General features: G+C 38.9%; 1 protein-coding gene across 1 annotated transcript; it reads left to right on the forward strand.

Annotated features, from left to right (window-relative positions):
- The first annotated feature begins 10,813 nt into the window (after positions 1-10,813).
- Positions 10,814-13,324, forward strand: foxa2 (forkhead box A2). The gene is made up of 2 exons (XM_030125997.1): positions 10,814-11,052; positions 11,742-13,324. Exons 1-2 carry the CDS (start codon positions 10,981-10,983, stop codon positions 12,918-12,920), a joined length of 1,251 nt encoding a protein of 416 aa, XP_029981857.1. The 5' UTR covers positions 10,814-10,980; the 3' UTR covers positions 12,921-13,324.
- The last annotated feature ends 2,382 nt before the right edge of the window (positions 13,325-15,706 follow it).

The following is a 15,706-nucleotide window of genomic DNA, read 5'->3' on the forward strand; positions in this document are numbered from 1 at the left end:
ACTATCAGATTTACGTCAGAAATAACATCTGCTGAAGGATCAGAGACAGCGATCTGTCTTTGTTGCCCTGATCCCGGTGTCTGTGTATATTTGTTGAGCAGCTTTGCCTGGTAGCTTCTCCGCAGGTCTCTCGTCACCTCAAGGGGAGGTCTGTGTGTCATGCATCCTCACGGCCCCCCCCTTCCTTGCCCCCTCTCTCTCTCTCTCTCTCTCTCTCTCCTCTCGGTCCTCCATTCCTCTGCATCTCCTTTCTGCTCCATGCTGGGTATCCATGGGCTCCAGACCAAACAAGCAAACAAACAGAACAACAAAAAAAACCCATCACCCAGACAAGGTTGGTCTGGGCTCGTGGAGAGATGGGGAGAGATCTTGTTTGCTTTCTTGGCTAGTTCCATTTCATGATGATGGCAGAGAAGGCCTCCCAGGACACAGCTACCTACATTTGTGTTTGACTTCCAGGGGTGAGCAAGGTGGTCTTCACTGCTGACACATCATCTTATGGCCCAATACACAGTCAGGCCTGTAGCCTTTACTGAAGCTGGCCCTGTTCTCTTTAGCTGTGGTCTTGGCCTTTATCTGAGGGTCTTGTTGGTGTGGCATTCAGCTGGTGGCCTTTCATCTTGTCAGCATTGTATTTGAGTCATGACCAGTAAATAAAAAGTGAAGTGAAGTGATTGGATGACTTAAAACAATCAAAAATATGTTTGTTTGGTTTTTTTTATTACAATAACAGCATTTAAAACAAGAAAAATGTGCCATACCCTATAAAAATATATCACTTCAGGCCTCATTATTTCAATGCGGCAAACCCTAAAAATATAACACTGTGCAGGCATGGATCAATACTCTGCTTACAATAGATTCAGGATTTTTTGCAAGATGGATGAGAAAAATGCAAGCCATGTTCTACATTTTAACCCATAAAGACCTAAATATCCATCACTGACCAAAAGCTTCTACTCATCTAAACTGTTTAATACCTGTTGATCAATACATGTAAATAACTGGTGTAAAATACAGTTATTCATCTTTTCATGGTCATCAGATATCAACCATTTGGACGTTTAGAGGCTCCGTAGTGAACGTGGAGACACCGTCATCTTCTACAGCATTGATTCACCAGTAAAACCCGTGGAGTTGGATCATTGACAATGGATAGACACACCAGGTTTATGTTCAACTGATAATATATTTGACAGAAAAACTCACTTTTTCTGCTGTTTTCTCTGTTTTTGATATAATAACCGTCAACTTAAATCTGAGCTTTTATGAACATCTACGTGATCAGTGAATTAAAAATTGGAAAATACCTGATTTATACTGATAAAATACAAAATACAGAGGATATTATTATAAACAAATGGTAAGAAATGTTAGATATAGAGAAAATGTCATTTGGGAACTGACATAAAAGTAGTGCAGGGTCTTTGTGGGTTAATCATATTTCTTTAATATTAACATTATTACTTTTTTTTTTTTTTCACATTGATATACAAATAAAATGTAGTTTATCATTTTGGATAGAAGTAAATGTCACTCTGTCTGCTTTTTTCTCTCCTCTCATTTGGCTCAGTGTCACCTACACATGGTCCTGGCTCTGTAGAATGCAATGATACAAATCATAATATATTCCTAATAGTGCTCAAAATAACATCATGACTAAAAGTGACCAACATCCAGTGAGTAATGTTGGTTGTTTTAGTTCATCAATAGAACATTTGGTGGAATATAATAATAATACTGTATTATTATTATTATTATTATTATTATTATTATTATTATTATTATTATTATTATTATTATTATTATTATATTTTTAACCCATAAAGACCCAAACAACCACCGGCAACTAAAACATCTACTGATCTAAAATATTTAATACCTGTTGATCCACTAATCCTATCAATCCATGTAAATACTTGGTGTAAAATGCAGTTTGTCATCTTTTCATGGTCATCAGATATGACCCATTTGGACGTTCAGAGGCCCTGGAGTGAACTTGGAAACACTGTCATCTTCTACAACATTGATTCACCAGTAAAACCCATGGAGTTGGATCAATGACAGTGGATGGATACACTTGTTTTTATGTTCAGTTTATGATACCTTTGCTGAAACAGTCACTTTTTCTTCAGTTTTCTCTGTTTCTGATAGAATAATCTATGAATTTACTCAGTTTTAATAAACATCTATATGATCAGTGAATTAAATATATGAAAATACATGATATACACTTAAAAAACACAAAATACAGTGGATAATATTATAATAAATGGTGATAAATCACTTCAGAAAGGTTAAATATAGAAAAAAAAAATCATTTGGGAACTACCACAAAAGTAGCACTGGGTCTTTATAGTGTATAGAATAATACATTTCTGACTAATTTATTCTTTTTCTGAAAAAGCAACTCATAACTAATGCAAAGAAACACATATTTATTAGTACCTTATGAAGCAAACATTCTTTCATGGTAATAGGTTAATCATTTTCAAATTTTTTTAAAACCAATAATCAACTATTTTCGAGGGCCCCTGTCCGTCACAAGCCCTTAGAATCATCATCACTTTTTCCCCCTTACAGGATCTGGTCTGTATGCTTATACTGGAGTAAAACCCAAACAGCAGTGAGACTGTTGTGTCCTGTGTCCTTGCTGAAAGACATAGTTGTAAGGAAACACTATCTACAATCTCTAATACAATCTCACTGCACATGAGTTACTTTTGCTATCTGCTTTTTCCACTTTAAGGCTTCAGTGACAAATGAATACAACAGCAGACACCCTTTACACCTTAGACCAGTGGATCACAACTTTTTTTCGTCTGGAGTCTGGAGTCCTAAGACCACTCAAGTACCCTTTTACTGAACTTATAGGCACTATTACCTCAGTATTAATAGTTAACCTGCTAAATCTTAACATCATCATCTTATCATGAACTTACTATTTTAACTTAAGTATTTTATTATTTAAGTCAGCATTAACTTTAAACAGTCTATCTTTTTAGTATTTGACTGTTTACCTTTTGCTATGTCCAACACACATTATATTCAGATAACTGCTTAATTTTATCTGCATGCATGTTACCTACATTTTATAAACTAGTGCACCATATAGTGTTAAAAGGGTTTCAGATGACTGGACATGTACTTAACAGTTGTGGAAAAATTGATTAGACCACCCTTGTTTTCCTCAATTCCTTGTTCATTTTAATGCCTGATACAACTAAAGGTACATTTGTTTGGACAAATATAATGATAACAACAAAAATAGCTCATAAGAGTTTAATTTCAGAGCTGATATCTAGCCATTTTCCATGGTTTTCTTGATAACCAAAATCACTTCAGTTCTTACATCAATAGCTATGAAAACAGTGCTTTTAGACATTTCATGTTTTCTTTTCTGTCTGTTTTAGTCACATGACACACACAGGAGTTAGTACTTGATTGCATAACCATTGTTTTGGATGACTTTTGATGATCTAAAAATTTTTTCCGTGACTGTATGATCAGTTTGGCTTCTGGTTTGTAATTGTGCGTGTTTTTTGTTTCCTTTTTATTTATTTATTTATTTATTTATTTATTTATTTATTAGGGACAGTGCATATTAATGAACATTTACAACAATTGCAGCTGTAAATATGCCAGATTGTAGCAGCAGTGCTAATTTCCATCTGCAGTCCCTAGGCAGGTGACAGGAAAGACAATCATAAATAAATTAATAAAAGTATGTGACTATGTGTTATATTTTTCATCCAGTCCAGTCCAGTTGTGATGTACGCAGCCCTGGTTGCCTTCGACATACACTATGTGCACAAAAATACTGTAACACATTACACCTGCAGCCAGTAGGACTTCCCTTTTCTGTTGATTATAAATATTATCATATGTTCATGTCAGTTGTTGACAATAATTCTGGTTAATGTCAAATCTATTTTTCTTGCAAGGTTACAGCTTTTTTTTTTTTTTTTTTTGAGTAAAAGGTGAAGATAGCAGATGGTTACTTTCGGCTTAAAATGATTACGTGCATGGTCAGAATGTGACAATTATTTCACAAAGCTACAGGTAGAACATTTGAAACCCTTATAGTGATTTGAGAAATAATCAACACTGAGTAAAATTAAGTAAAAACCAAACACTGGGGCAACCAAACTGACCCAAAGAAGACATAAAAATATTTGTTGCACTTATCTTGATTGTATTATAAACTTGTACTATGGTATTTGTCGTTATTAGTAGCCCAGCCTCTTATTAGAAATGACCTATAATCAATGTATCCCAAAACTTTTTTGTCAATATGTGTATTGGAGACAAAGGTGCTACAACATGGCGAGTCCATGACAGAATTAACTTCCATTTACTCTGTATGCTAAGCTGCCTAATGTCCTCAATTATGGATGTCATGTTTGTTCATTATAGGAGATATTTATCATAAGAGAGCCAGGCTTTAAAGGCTTTAAATATGAAGTTTACAAGTCACAGGTTTGGAGACTGTGTATTGTGGAAAAAGGTCAGATCTACGTGTGTGGTGGTTGGTAGGAACACCTAGACGCTCTTTTGTTGTAAAGGCTACGGCGACAGGAAATGAAAGCTGGAAATAGTTTCCTGGTCTGGGAAAATGCAGATGAGCTAAAGGTATGTTTGATTTGCTGACTCCAGCTGTGCCTGCAGAATTCCCCTGACCCATCCCTGGGACTGGTTGCTGTGTGAGGCCACATGTACCCCTGTTGCAAAGCAGGCAGGCGCAATACGCAACCCCCACCCTGAAAGGGCTGGCCATTGAACTCTCAGGCAAGTGGCAATATTTGCTCACCTGAAATACACACATCTTGCCAATTGGGGTCGGGGTGGGCCAGGGACTAGGGAAGGACCCCTTGATGCAGCTGTGGCCCAGAGAAAGACCAGACCAGGAAGTTTTGTGGTAGAGAAGGGCGGGGGCCTTGTTGGCGGGGGGCTGTTTAGCGCTGGCGGTCCTATTGTGTCTTAAAGGAGGCAGGGGCTGTATTTGTCCGAAGCTGCAGGAGGCTGATGAGGTGCTAATCTGTTGAGTGGCTGTGTCATTGGGCCTCTGTTCCCAATAGCCTGTTAGCTGTCAGGGTCTGTAAAAAAAAGGCACAATTTACAGGCCCAGGCCAGGACTCAGCCATCGGTGTCCACGGGTAAGCAAACACAGATTGGACACTTATGTTGTTGCTCTGGGACAGGCTTTACCACCGGACTCCTGGGGTGACACGTAGGCAGCCTCTTTTCAGCCCCTCTTCATGAGTTGTCGGCCCCCTCTACACTCCTCTGTAAACACTACAAATTAGCCATCTGCATATGGATGGGCCCTCAGTCCATACAGGAAGGAGACAACTGCCTGGCAGAAGATATAGGCTCTCCTCTAATGTAGACCAGATATAAATTCTCCACTATCAGCCTTTAATTTCTATCCCATGCATACAAAACAGGGATAGCATTTAGACACAGGGGTTTTTAGATATGCCAGCGACGTTCCCCTGCTCAAGAGAGTGTGAGATTTTGTTGTATGGCGCTTTAAAGCATGAGGATAATGAAATGATGGGTTCGGGTCAGCAGTCAGAGGTAATCCCAAACTTGAATTTCTCCATCAGCCTGGAATACAGATAAGACAGCAGCAGATATGAACCTCAGTGACTGACTGATGGAAAAAGGAAATGGACCAAAAGCCTCTTTCAGATGTAGAGCTAAGATGTGTGTGTGAGAGTGTGTGCATGTTTTCTCAAGAGGTTTCTCACAGATGGTTGCAGCCCAGTAGATCTGAGGAAATTGAAAATTGTGCTAATCAAGAAGAAGAATTGTACGGAAGATTATTACAATTATATCTATGAAGCGATTCATTAGGATACAGCCGTTTTAATGTACCTGACAAGGGAAGAATGCTACAAGGAAGGCAAGAACTTTTTAATTATCAGGTCAGGTTTACCCTCTTGTCAACGCTGACGGGGATCTGACAGCATGGCGCCAAAGTGTGAACGGCAATAGCTCATCATGGATTATGGCATGAGCTTGATCGTAGTGATATTTAGACACAGAGCTTCCCATGGGAGCCTGGCACTTTAATTAACATAGCACTACTGCCCCCCTCCTGTTTTAATTGCCTTCAGTCTGTGATTAAATGTGTATTGACTCTGCAGTTGGTCCACTAATGAATAACAATGTGCTGATTTGGTGATATTAAATCTTTTGGCTCTAATACACATCCTAACCACGTTGTCTTACAAAGTTCAGGCATAAGTAGATCTATGTGAGTGGGTGTATAACACGTTAAAATAGCGTCATGTTTTGCCGGTAAACCAACCAGTAACTACTTTGAGTTTGTCTGCTAAATGTATGGTGTATCTCTAAACATGGTATATAATAATTAGCAAAAAACGTTGGAAAAATTGACTCAAAAAAGGTGTTTTGCTTGAGGTGTAGGCTCAGGAAACAAACAATTCCAGTTCAGTCTGTTTTAAAAATGTTGATGAGTTAGACCTAATCTAATGTTATGTTGTGTAATGTTGAATTATAATGTGCTTTCTGGTTACTTTTGCTTTATATTGCAATCATATGAGCTCTGTGTAATTCAGTGTATTTGAATTCTTCAGCGTCATTTGATCTGTGCTTCTCTTGGGATCCCATCGTCCTGGTTCTACCCCTGTGGTCCTATAGATAAACTGTCACCTTGTTTGATAAATGAAGGGCAGTGGTCAACATCAGGTCCTTTAACATGACAAGAGAAAAGTATTGAATCTGCAATACCCTGGATACAGTCAACATAATACATATTGGATGGTATTCCCAGCCACATTCCTCTCAATATCAAAAGGTGCGTATTTGAGGATATCCTTAGTCCGTTTACGCCTGTGTTTGCTCCCTGACCCACTGGGGCCAGTGCAATAACTTTGGACTCCCTCCCACCGCATCTCGTTGCAATGACCACTCTCAGTTTTTATTTAGCTGGGTTGTGTGCCTTCCCAGTCCAGTCGCTTTTCAGATTCATTTCCAGGTAAACACTGTGTGGCCAGCCACAAACCTGTGGCCAACAGGCGTTGTCACAGCTGTGGCAGATAATGGCAAGTCCAAACTCCAGCCCGGCTCTGGAATGTTTACTGTCACCACAGGCAAGTTGGCAGCAAACATTTTTTTTCCAGCACTTTCTGAGAGGAAGACTCTCCCGTTATTAATTTTATTTTGATGAATCACATGCTTAACCCTTTGCCCTGTGCTGTTTTGTATGACTTGGAGCATTCAGAAAGACACAAAAGGTAAAAACACTAAAAAAAAAAAAAAAAAAAGAAGGGGACATTCTTCAGTGAATCTGCTAAAATCTTTACTTTGAAAGTTGAAACTTAAAGTTAACACATTCCTGCCAACAACTCCTGGGTGTTTAAAGGAATGTTCTGAGAGTCCCGCCTTCCTGCACCCTGCACCCCCTCCATCCCCAAGACCTGCACCCAAGAAAACCTCTCAAGCACCCAACAGCATCTGAAGGGTGTCTCTGGTGTTGTTTCAGATCCTCGCTCATACAGGTGCTACACTTTAACTCCTTTTACTGACTAATTAAACTTTCCTCACTTTGTATTTGCCCTTGTGATAACCGCTAAAGGAACGACACCTGAATGTGTGAAATGTAACACTAATCATCATGGAGGCTCATTAATCAACAATGTGGTGATTTAGGACTGAGAGAACTGCAAATGTAGCCTCTGTAGGTTTTTTTTTTAGTTAATGTAGGTCAATAGGGTTTTGCTGTGTCTTTACTTTTTTCAGTTAAATGTGAGGAAGGAACAGAATTATACACAATACATGCAGAAGTGTTTTATGATGTACATGTGGTAACAAAAAACATGAAGCTTTACAAAAAAACCCCCTCATAGTACAGTTTTGCAGTTTTACATCGCAGTTGGCCAGAAACCCATTTATATTTAAGATTAGTGTCATTAAAAAGACAACAAATACAGTAATTATGGAAATTTGACCATAAGTTCACAATATCTGGTGATTAATATAAACCAAAATGTGGCTCTACAAACAGATTTAACTGTACAAGACGTATCTGACAGAATGTTTTTAGCAAAACAAATGAATAAATCACATGCATATTCAGACATAATCACAAATGCCTTATTTTATCTCTTTCCATTGAATTTTGTGAAAAAAGATGCCGCTCTTCACTTGACCTCCATTTGCATTTCCCTGATACCTCAACATGTTTGTACTAGAACTACAATATTAATACTTAATGTACTGATCATATTTATTATCTTTCTCAGCAAATAAGCTGAAGGCTTTATTAGAAATGAAATGTAATATGATTTTCTTAATCAGCCACATTTGTCATATCTTCAGCATCAGATATACTTGCATAAATTGCATAGTGGGTATAAAAATTATTTATAAAATCAAAAAGAAGTATTAACTTTGGTCCTGGCCATATAGAAGGAGCAACATCTACTTTTGGAGATATTTCAGTACTAATGCACCACATGGAGGAGGTCAAATATCCTTAAATATACAGAACAGAGGGAGCGTGTACTGGCATAAGAGCCAGTTGAAGTTTTTGTTTTTGACTAAATCTAAAATGTGACCTTCACCCATGTGACAAAAGTCTGGCTGGTTAATAATTAAACATGGAATTAGCAACATGTCTCATTCAGGAACATAATGTCAAACAGGTCAAGGACCATGTTAAAATCCTCCTCAGGCTTTGGTGTCAGTAAATGTGGAAAAACTACGTACTATATTTTTTTTTCTTATTTCAGCCCATAAACACTAAAAAAATATATACATATACACAGGAAGACCACGATAAAAACAAAAAACAAAAACAAATGTAGTGAATAATCAGCAGGTGTTTGGATTGTGTGGGCTACACACTGTTTGCACACATGTAAAAAAAAAATAAAATAAATAAAAAAATAAAAATATGACATTGAAAACCCTCCACACAGGCTTATGTAACAAATACAACCATCTTATAATAACTTTTAATCATGGAAACACACGTTAATAAATACAACTGTTTGACATTTGAAAACACAAGCAGATCTGCATTATTCATATACATGCCACCATCTACTGTATGAGATAAGCTCCTCATAAAATAGAATCAGAATATATAAATTAAAATCATTTGTCTATGAAAATATTATGCAAATATAACGCAAAAAAAATGGACTTAACCGCTTCGAACATCTACAGCTCTCCGCCAGTGCCAATCCCCAATCCTCAAACACACAGAGGTTTTTTTTTTTTTTCTCATGATCTCATTTCCAAGTTAAGCAGACTCTGTTAGTCCCTCGTCAACAAGACAGGTTTACTCGCTTTTACTAATGGGGCTCTATACTGATAGTTATGCTCTTGCGTAAATATGCAGTCAAATAGATGTACAACCACCGACACGTGGCCGGCACCGGACTGCAGCCTCACCTTGATGTTTGTGTCATACAAATATACAGTAGAGACACAGACAGGAAAAATGAAGGGCCTCAGTTCTTCAGGCCCCGAGCGCGTCTCTGTCCATTACTGCTGGAACAGGCTCTGAAAATATTTAGACTTTTAAAGTGCTGCGTAAAACCCGATATGAACAAAATACGCACACCTCCTTCCATGCATATTATAGTCTGAATTATCACATGAATTATTTAAAGTGTGTATTTGACTTGGGGAGAGAATAAATGAGTTTGGGGATTGATATCCAACTGAGGTTTGCTTCACACCAAAATCCTAAAAAAAAAAAAAAAGTTTTTGATTGAGGATTCAACAGATTCAAGAAAAGCTCCGAAGTTTTTTTTTTTTTGTTTTGCTTTTTTTGACAGAATTCAGCTGCTTTAAAATGTGCCACAAGCAGCAAAGTCAATTGGGGGTAAGAGTCGAGAGAGGGCGCTGTAAAGCTGCGTCTGGCATATTCAGAACTAATTAAACATGCCATCCAGGTTTTTTAAAAAAGCAGGTTCAGATCACACCTTTTTGTAAATGTTAGTCAGATTGTTTTGGGAAGTGGTGCAAAGCTTGGCCAAAAAAAGGCAAAGGTATTTTCTCTGTAAGTGCCAGAACCGTTTTAGTAAAAAAAAAAAAAAAAAAAAAAAAAAAAAGGGAAGTCAGTGTTTTCTTCTTTTTTTATTTCTCTGTTACAGTTTTATCAAAAATACCCATTTGAATAAAATAGTACAGTTTACGCCACATATACATTCACATATTAACTATATATAATAAATCTACAGGTTACGACTGTACGTGTTCAACAATAAACTAATGCAATTTAATATGTACATTGTATAATCTTAATTTTTTTTTGTTTTAGTTTACAGCAACACATTTGCACTATAATGCTACTGTTATTAACTAATTGCTTTGTGTGAATTAAATCAGTAACAGACTTTAATTTGTATGTGTTATCTTTATGAGAGAACACTTTAAGGCTTTATAATTCTAAAAAAAAAAAAAAAAAAAAAAAAAAGATTTGAGGTGGAAAGAACACGTTGGAGGATGTGCGTAATGAAAAAAAGCACACTAAGGAAGAGCGCCAAACATTCCTTTTATGGCTGTTTTTTTTTTTTTTTTTTTTACCCCTTAGACAAAATACAATAAGATTAGTTTATAATGAAGCTTTTCATATGAAACTGTTCTTTTCAGTCAGCGCAGGTGTACAATTGGGGTGAGGGGGGGTGGAAGCTTGAGGAGTCTCACGCCTAGGTGCGAGGAGATTATTCAAATAGGGCCCAAGGCGTAGAAGTAGGGATTGGAGGCTTGCCTAGCGCACAGAGCTATATCACAGCGTTAACAGGCAGCTCGGAGCGTCATTTCAACTCCAGTCACTGACAGACGCATTTCACGGCTGGCTCCATAAGACACACATGCGCCAGTTCTCCACGAAGGGACACACCGACGACCCAAATACACTCAGTGGTCCCCCGTCACCTACTATTAGACAGACTTTTGGCTTTTCCTCTGCTGGGAGACGCTTTGTGAAAGTCCTCCATGATGCTTGGAGCAGTTAAAATGGAAGGACACGAACACACCGACTGGAGCACCTACTACGGAGAGCCCGAGGTGGGTACCTTAAATATATATTTTTTTCTGTCTAAAGCCGATCCCATTTTATACAACTCAATATTAGCCCTGAGATAATATTAACTTTGTGATCAAATATTGACTTGAGGCGCCTCCAAATCCTCCCCCATCTCCACGCAGCGCGCTATCCTAACAAAGTTGCTTGATATGTAGGGGTGGAAACTTTTCTCTCGGATTATAATTTTATAAATCTATACGTATCTTCTAATTAATCTTACTGTTTTTTTGTGTTTGGTTTTTTTTTTTTTTGTTACGGTTCTACTCAGCAGACAGTTGAGCTGTGTTAATTTTTGCGGAGATGAATTGTGGTGCGTTCACAGTCCTGTATATGAAGTGGACACTAGACTATGCATTTTTAGCGGCTTACTGAATGTCATTTGTTTGTTATAAACCCCAACTGTATATTAAAGTCGCTGCTTAGTACAAATAATTTTACTTTTAATTGTGATTCATTTTTAATAAAAGAGCAAACCCATACAAAATCATTTTATCAGGCGTTTTATAATAATAATAAGAATAACAATGATAAAAATAACAATAAATTAAGGGTGTTTTAAATTACAGCTATTCTTGTGATTTGACTCAGCCTAATTACTCTTGCATTTAATTCCTTCCTGGTCTGTTTGTGCCAGATGATACTGATGAATGCCTCTCTCCCTCACTGACAGTGCTACACCTCCGTTGGCAACATGAACACGGGCCTGGGAATGAACTCGATGAATACCTACATGAGCATGTCCGGCATGAGCACCACTGCCAACATGACAGCAAACTCCATGAACATGTCATACGTCAACACGGGCATGAGCCCCTCCATGACCGGTATGTCGCCGGGCACCGGAGCCATGAACGGCATGGGCGCAGGCATGACGGCCATGAGCGCAGCCCTGAGCCCCAGTATGAGCCCCATGACGGCGCAGCCCGCCTCCATGAACGCGCTGACATCCTACACTAACATGAACGCCATGAGCCCCATTTACGGACAGGGTAACATCAACAGGTCCAGAGACCCCAAGACTTACCGCAGGAGCTACACACACGCCAAACCCCCGTACTCGTACATTTCTCTCATCACCATGGCCATCCAGCAGTCTCCCAGTAAGATGCTCACACTGGCCGAGATCTACCAGTGGATAATGGACCTGTTCCCTTTTTACCGGCAAAACCAGCAGCGCTGGCAGAACTCCATCCGCCACTCTTTGTCCTTCAATGACTGTTTCCTCAAAGTGCCCAGATCACCGGACAAACCCGGGAAAGGCTCCTTTTGGACTCTGCATCCGGACTCCGGGAACATGTTTGAGAACGGCTGCTACCTGAGGAGGCAGAAGCGCTTCAAATGCGACAAGAAGGTCACCATGAAGGACTCCAGCCGGAAGGGGGGCGACGGCGGCTCCTCCAACAGCAGTTCGGAGAGCTGCAACGGCAACGAGTCCCCTCATTCCAACTCGTCCTCGGGTGACCACAAAAGGTCTCTGTCGGACATGAAGACGAGCCAGGCCCTGAGCCCGGACCACGCCGCCCCCTCCCCCGTGTCCCAGGGCCAGCACCTCATGTCCCAGCATCACTCGGTCCTGGCGCACGAAGCGCACCTGAAGCCGGAGCACCACTACTCCTTCAACCACCCCTTCTCCATCAATAACCTCATGTCCTCGGAGCAGCAGCATCACCACAAAATGGACCTAAAGACATACGAGCAGGTGATGCATTACTCCGGCTACGGCTCCCCCATGGCAGGGGCTCTGTCCATGGGCTCCATGGCGGGGAAACCCGGCCTGGAGTCCTCATCCATACCTGACACCACGTACTACCAAGGCGTCTATTCCAGGCCCATCATGAACTCCTCATAAACTCTCCATCCGACACGGACTTTCTTCCCCTTCGATTTGTATATTTGTAAAAAAATATATAGAATTTGTGTACAATATGTATTTCAAATATTTTTGACGTTTCCCACCGGTTTAGTTGTCGAGTTTGTTAGTAGCTAATTATTTTGAGAGGAGATGTTGATAATAATAATAATTAAAGTAATGATAATGTGACGAGATCTGTTCAGAAGTCGGCTTCAGGAATGGACCCCCAAAGACAACAACTTGCTGTAAATTAGCCTTCGTCTGCATAACTGGATTCTTACATGAATTTAAATGCCTCGCAGGATTTCTTCAATCATTTGTGTAATTCCTATTTATGGCTTGTATATGTGTATTCTTGTAGTGACAAGAACAGAATCTATATTAAAGTGTTATGGTTTTGTTTTCCGAATATGGTTGTGTTGGACAATTATTATTATTATTATTATTATTATTATTATTATTATTATTATTATTATTATCGGTGGAGGTTCCGTTAAAATAAAGCCACAATGTTAGAAATTATAACGGAAAAAAAAATATTTACATTCATGACAATATCTTAATAATTTACATATAAATGCATACAATTAAATGCAAGTGTGGAGTAAGATTAAAACTATTATTTCAATTTTGAAATATTTTTTCACTAAAATTTAAAAACGACAAAATTAGTCAATTTTTCATGCCTATAGATTTTTTGTTGTTAAACAAACTGGACTTGACTCGTTTTTTATCCAAACCATGCGCACAGTTTCACCAGGGATTAATAGCTTTGGTGGACAACATCGAACACAAAGATCTCAATTTGTCTCAGAGAAAATGCAAACAAAACAAACATATGTTTAATAATCCCAAACACAAACTGTGTTATTTAGAGGAAAAATATTTTCTACAAATCTGAAATAAAAATGGTGAAGAGCGCAAAACCTAGGCTACAGAAAAAAACAAACTATACACACACACACACACACACACACACACACACACACACACACACACACACACACACACACACACACACACACACACACACACATTTATATATATATACATTTATATTAGAAGAAATAGTATAAATACACTATAATTTTTTGGATAAACTACCATGATGAGACCCACCAGAATATTTCAGCTTATATGTGCAGGAAGAGTCACAAGATAATGAAACGTCCATCATCCATTTACATTCCCACACATACAGTGAAACACATTATGATTCAGCCTATCACTCAGACTGTGACTGACACACACACACACACACACACACACACACACACACACACACACACACACACACACACACACACACACACACACACTGCAAAGTTTAGATCAGTGAATAAGATTAAGTGTCATTGTCACATAAAACAGCCTCCTGTGGTGCAGGAGAATAGTTGCTGGTAAAGGGGGCTGATTTGGGAACAGAACCGCCTCAATGTGATGCTCTAACTTCTCTCCCCACAATCTGGGCTTCCATTGTCTACTCCCTATTTTTAAAGTAGTCGGACCCTCCCCTCTTGTTAGATAAGATAGGTTACTTGTCGCCCCTAATGAATCGAACCTTCCCCCCCTGGTCCTGCCTGGTCCTTCCCTGCCGAGCTCAAATCCAAGGCCAGGGACTGAGTTGGGGGACATTTCTACCTCCCTTTATACCAAATGACACCCCTTCGCCTTCTGAACACGTAGGGCCTAAAGTGTGCGTTTATTCTCCAGACCCTCTTTACAGATCGTACTTTAAACAGCGTGATCTGCGAATAAACAAAGCCAGTAAACAATAGAGTGGAGGCTATGCCCACATATAGGAAGAGTACACACACAAACCAAATTGCACAAGTGTAAACTTTGAATAGGACGCCGCAGCTCTGTAAATTTACACAGACATTAAATTTCGTTCTATTCATTTTAGACATATAATGCTAAGCTGATTTTTTTTATAGCACACTGATCGATATCTCTGTAAAATAATCATTTTTTTAACTAGCGGGGCAGTGAAATCTTTGCTTTGTGCTAAAGTCAACAGTGACAGAGTTTGAGCTCAAATAAATGCCGTGATGTCTGGAGCCCTTTGCAGAAGGCAGAAGGCGAGCTTCTACAATGGGCTCCTGTGTGACTTGCCAACAACAAGCACCGACTGTTTTGCACAGGTATGAACCTTTCATTTTCTACAAAGCTCTATTTTTTTCTGGTGTAAAAGAACGTTTAATTTTATTTATTTATTTATTTATTTTTACTCGGAGTGTAGATGTGGATTGTTGGCCGGTTCGGGGACATGGATGAGTGAGGGGGGGCATGAGGATCATATCCTAAATTCATGAGAAAGGAGACGTATTGGATTTCAAGACAGGGTGGTGCAAAGCTGAGGGGATCTGCAGGTTGTGTGATAGAGATTGCTTCATGTTTCTGTGTCTTAGTTGTGAGAGGGAGAGATCATGCTCCACTGAAAAAAAAAACAAAAAAAAAACTGTCAGTAACATGTGATTTTCATGGCTAACCCACTGGTAAAAGTAATTTTATGTTAAAAAAAAACACATCGAAAGTCTGTGCATTGACTGAATGCTTCCACTTGATTTCCACGGGTGTTTTACTCAAAAGAGAATCAGCAAAAATGAAACAATCCAGCAAATAAAAGCAGAGGCTTCTTTTATATATTAACAAAAGTGTAAGATTTATTGCTTTTTTCAGGTGGATATTTTTTGCAGTGTGGGAGTTTCTTTATATCATCATTGTTGTTGCATTAATTTTATGAAACCGAGCTTTGACTTGTTGGTTTGACGCACCTGCAA

Source organism: Sphaeramia orbicularis, chromosome 22 (genome assembly GCF_902148855.1).
Source record: "Sphaeramia orbicularis chromosome 22, fSphaOr1.1, whole genome shotgun sequence".
Taxonomy (NCBI): Eukaryota; Metazoa; Chordata; class Actinopteri; order Kurtiformes; family Apogonidae; genus Sphaeramia; species Sphaeramia orbicularis.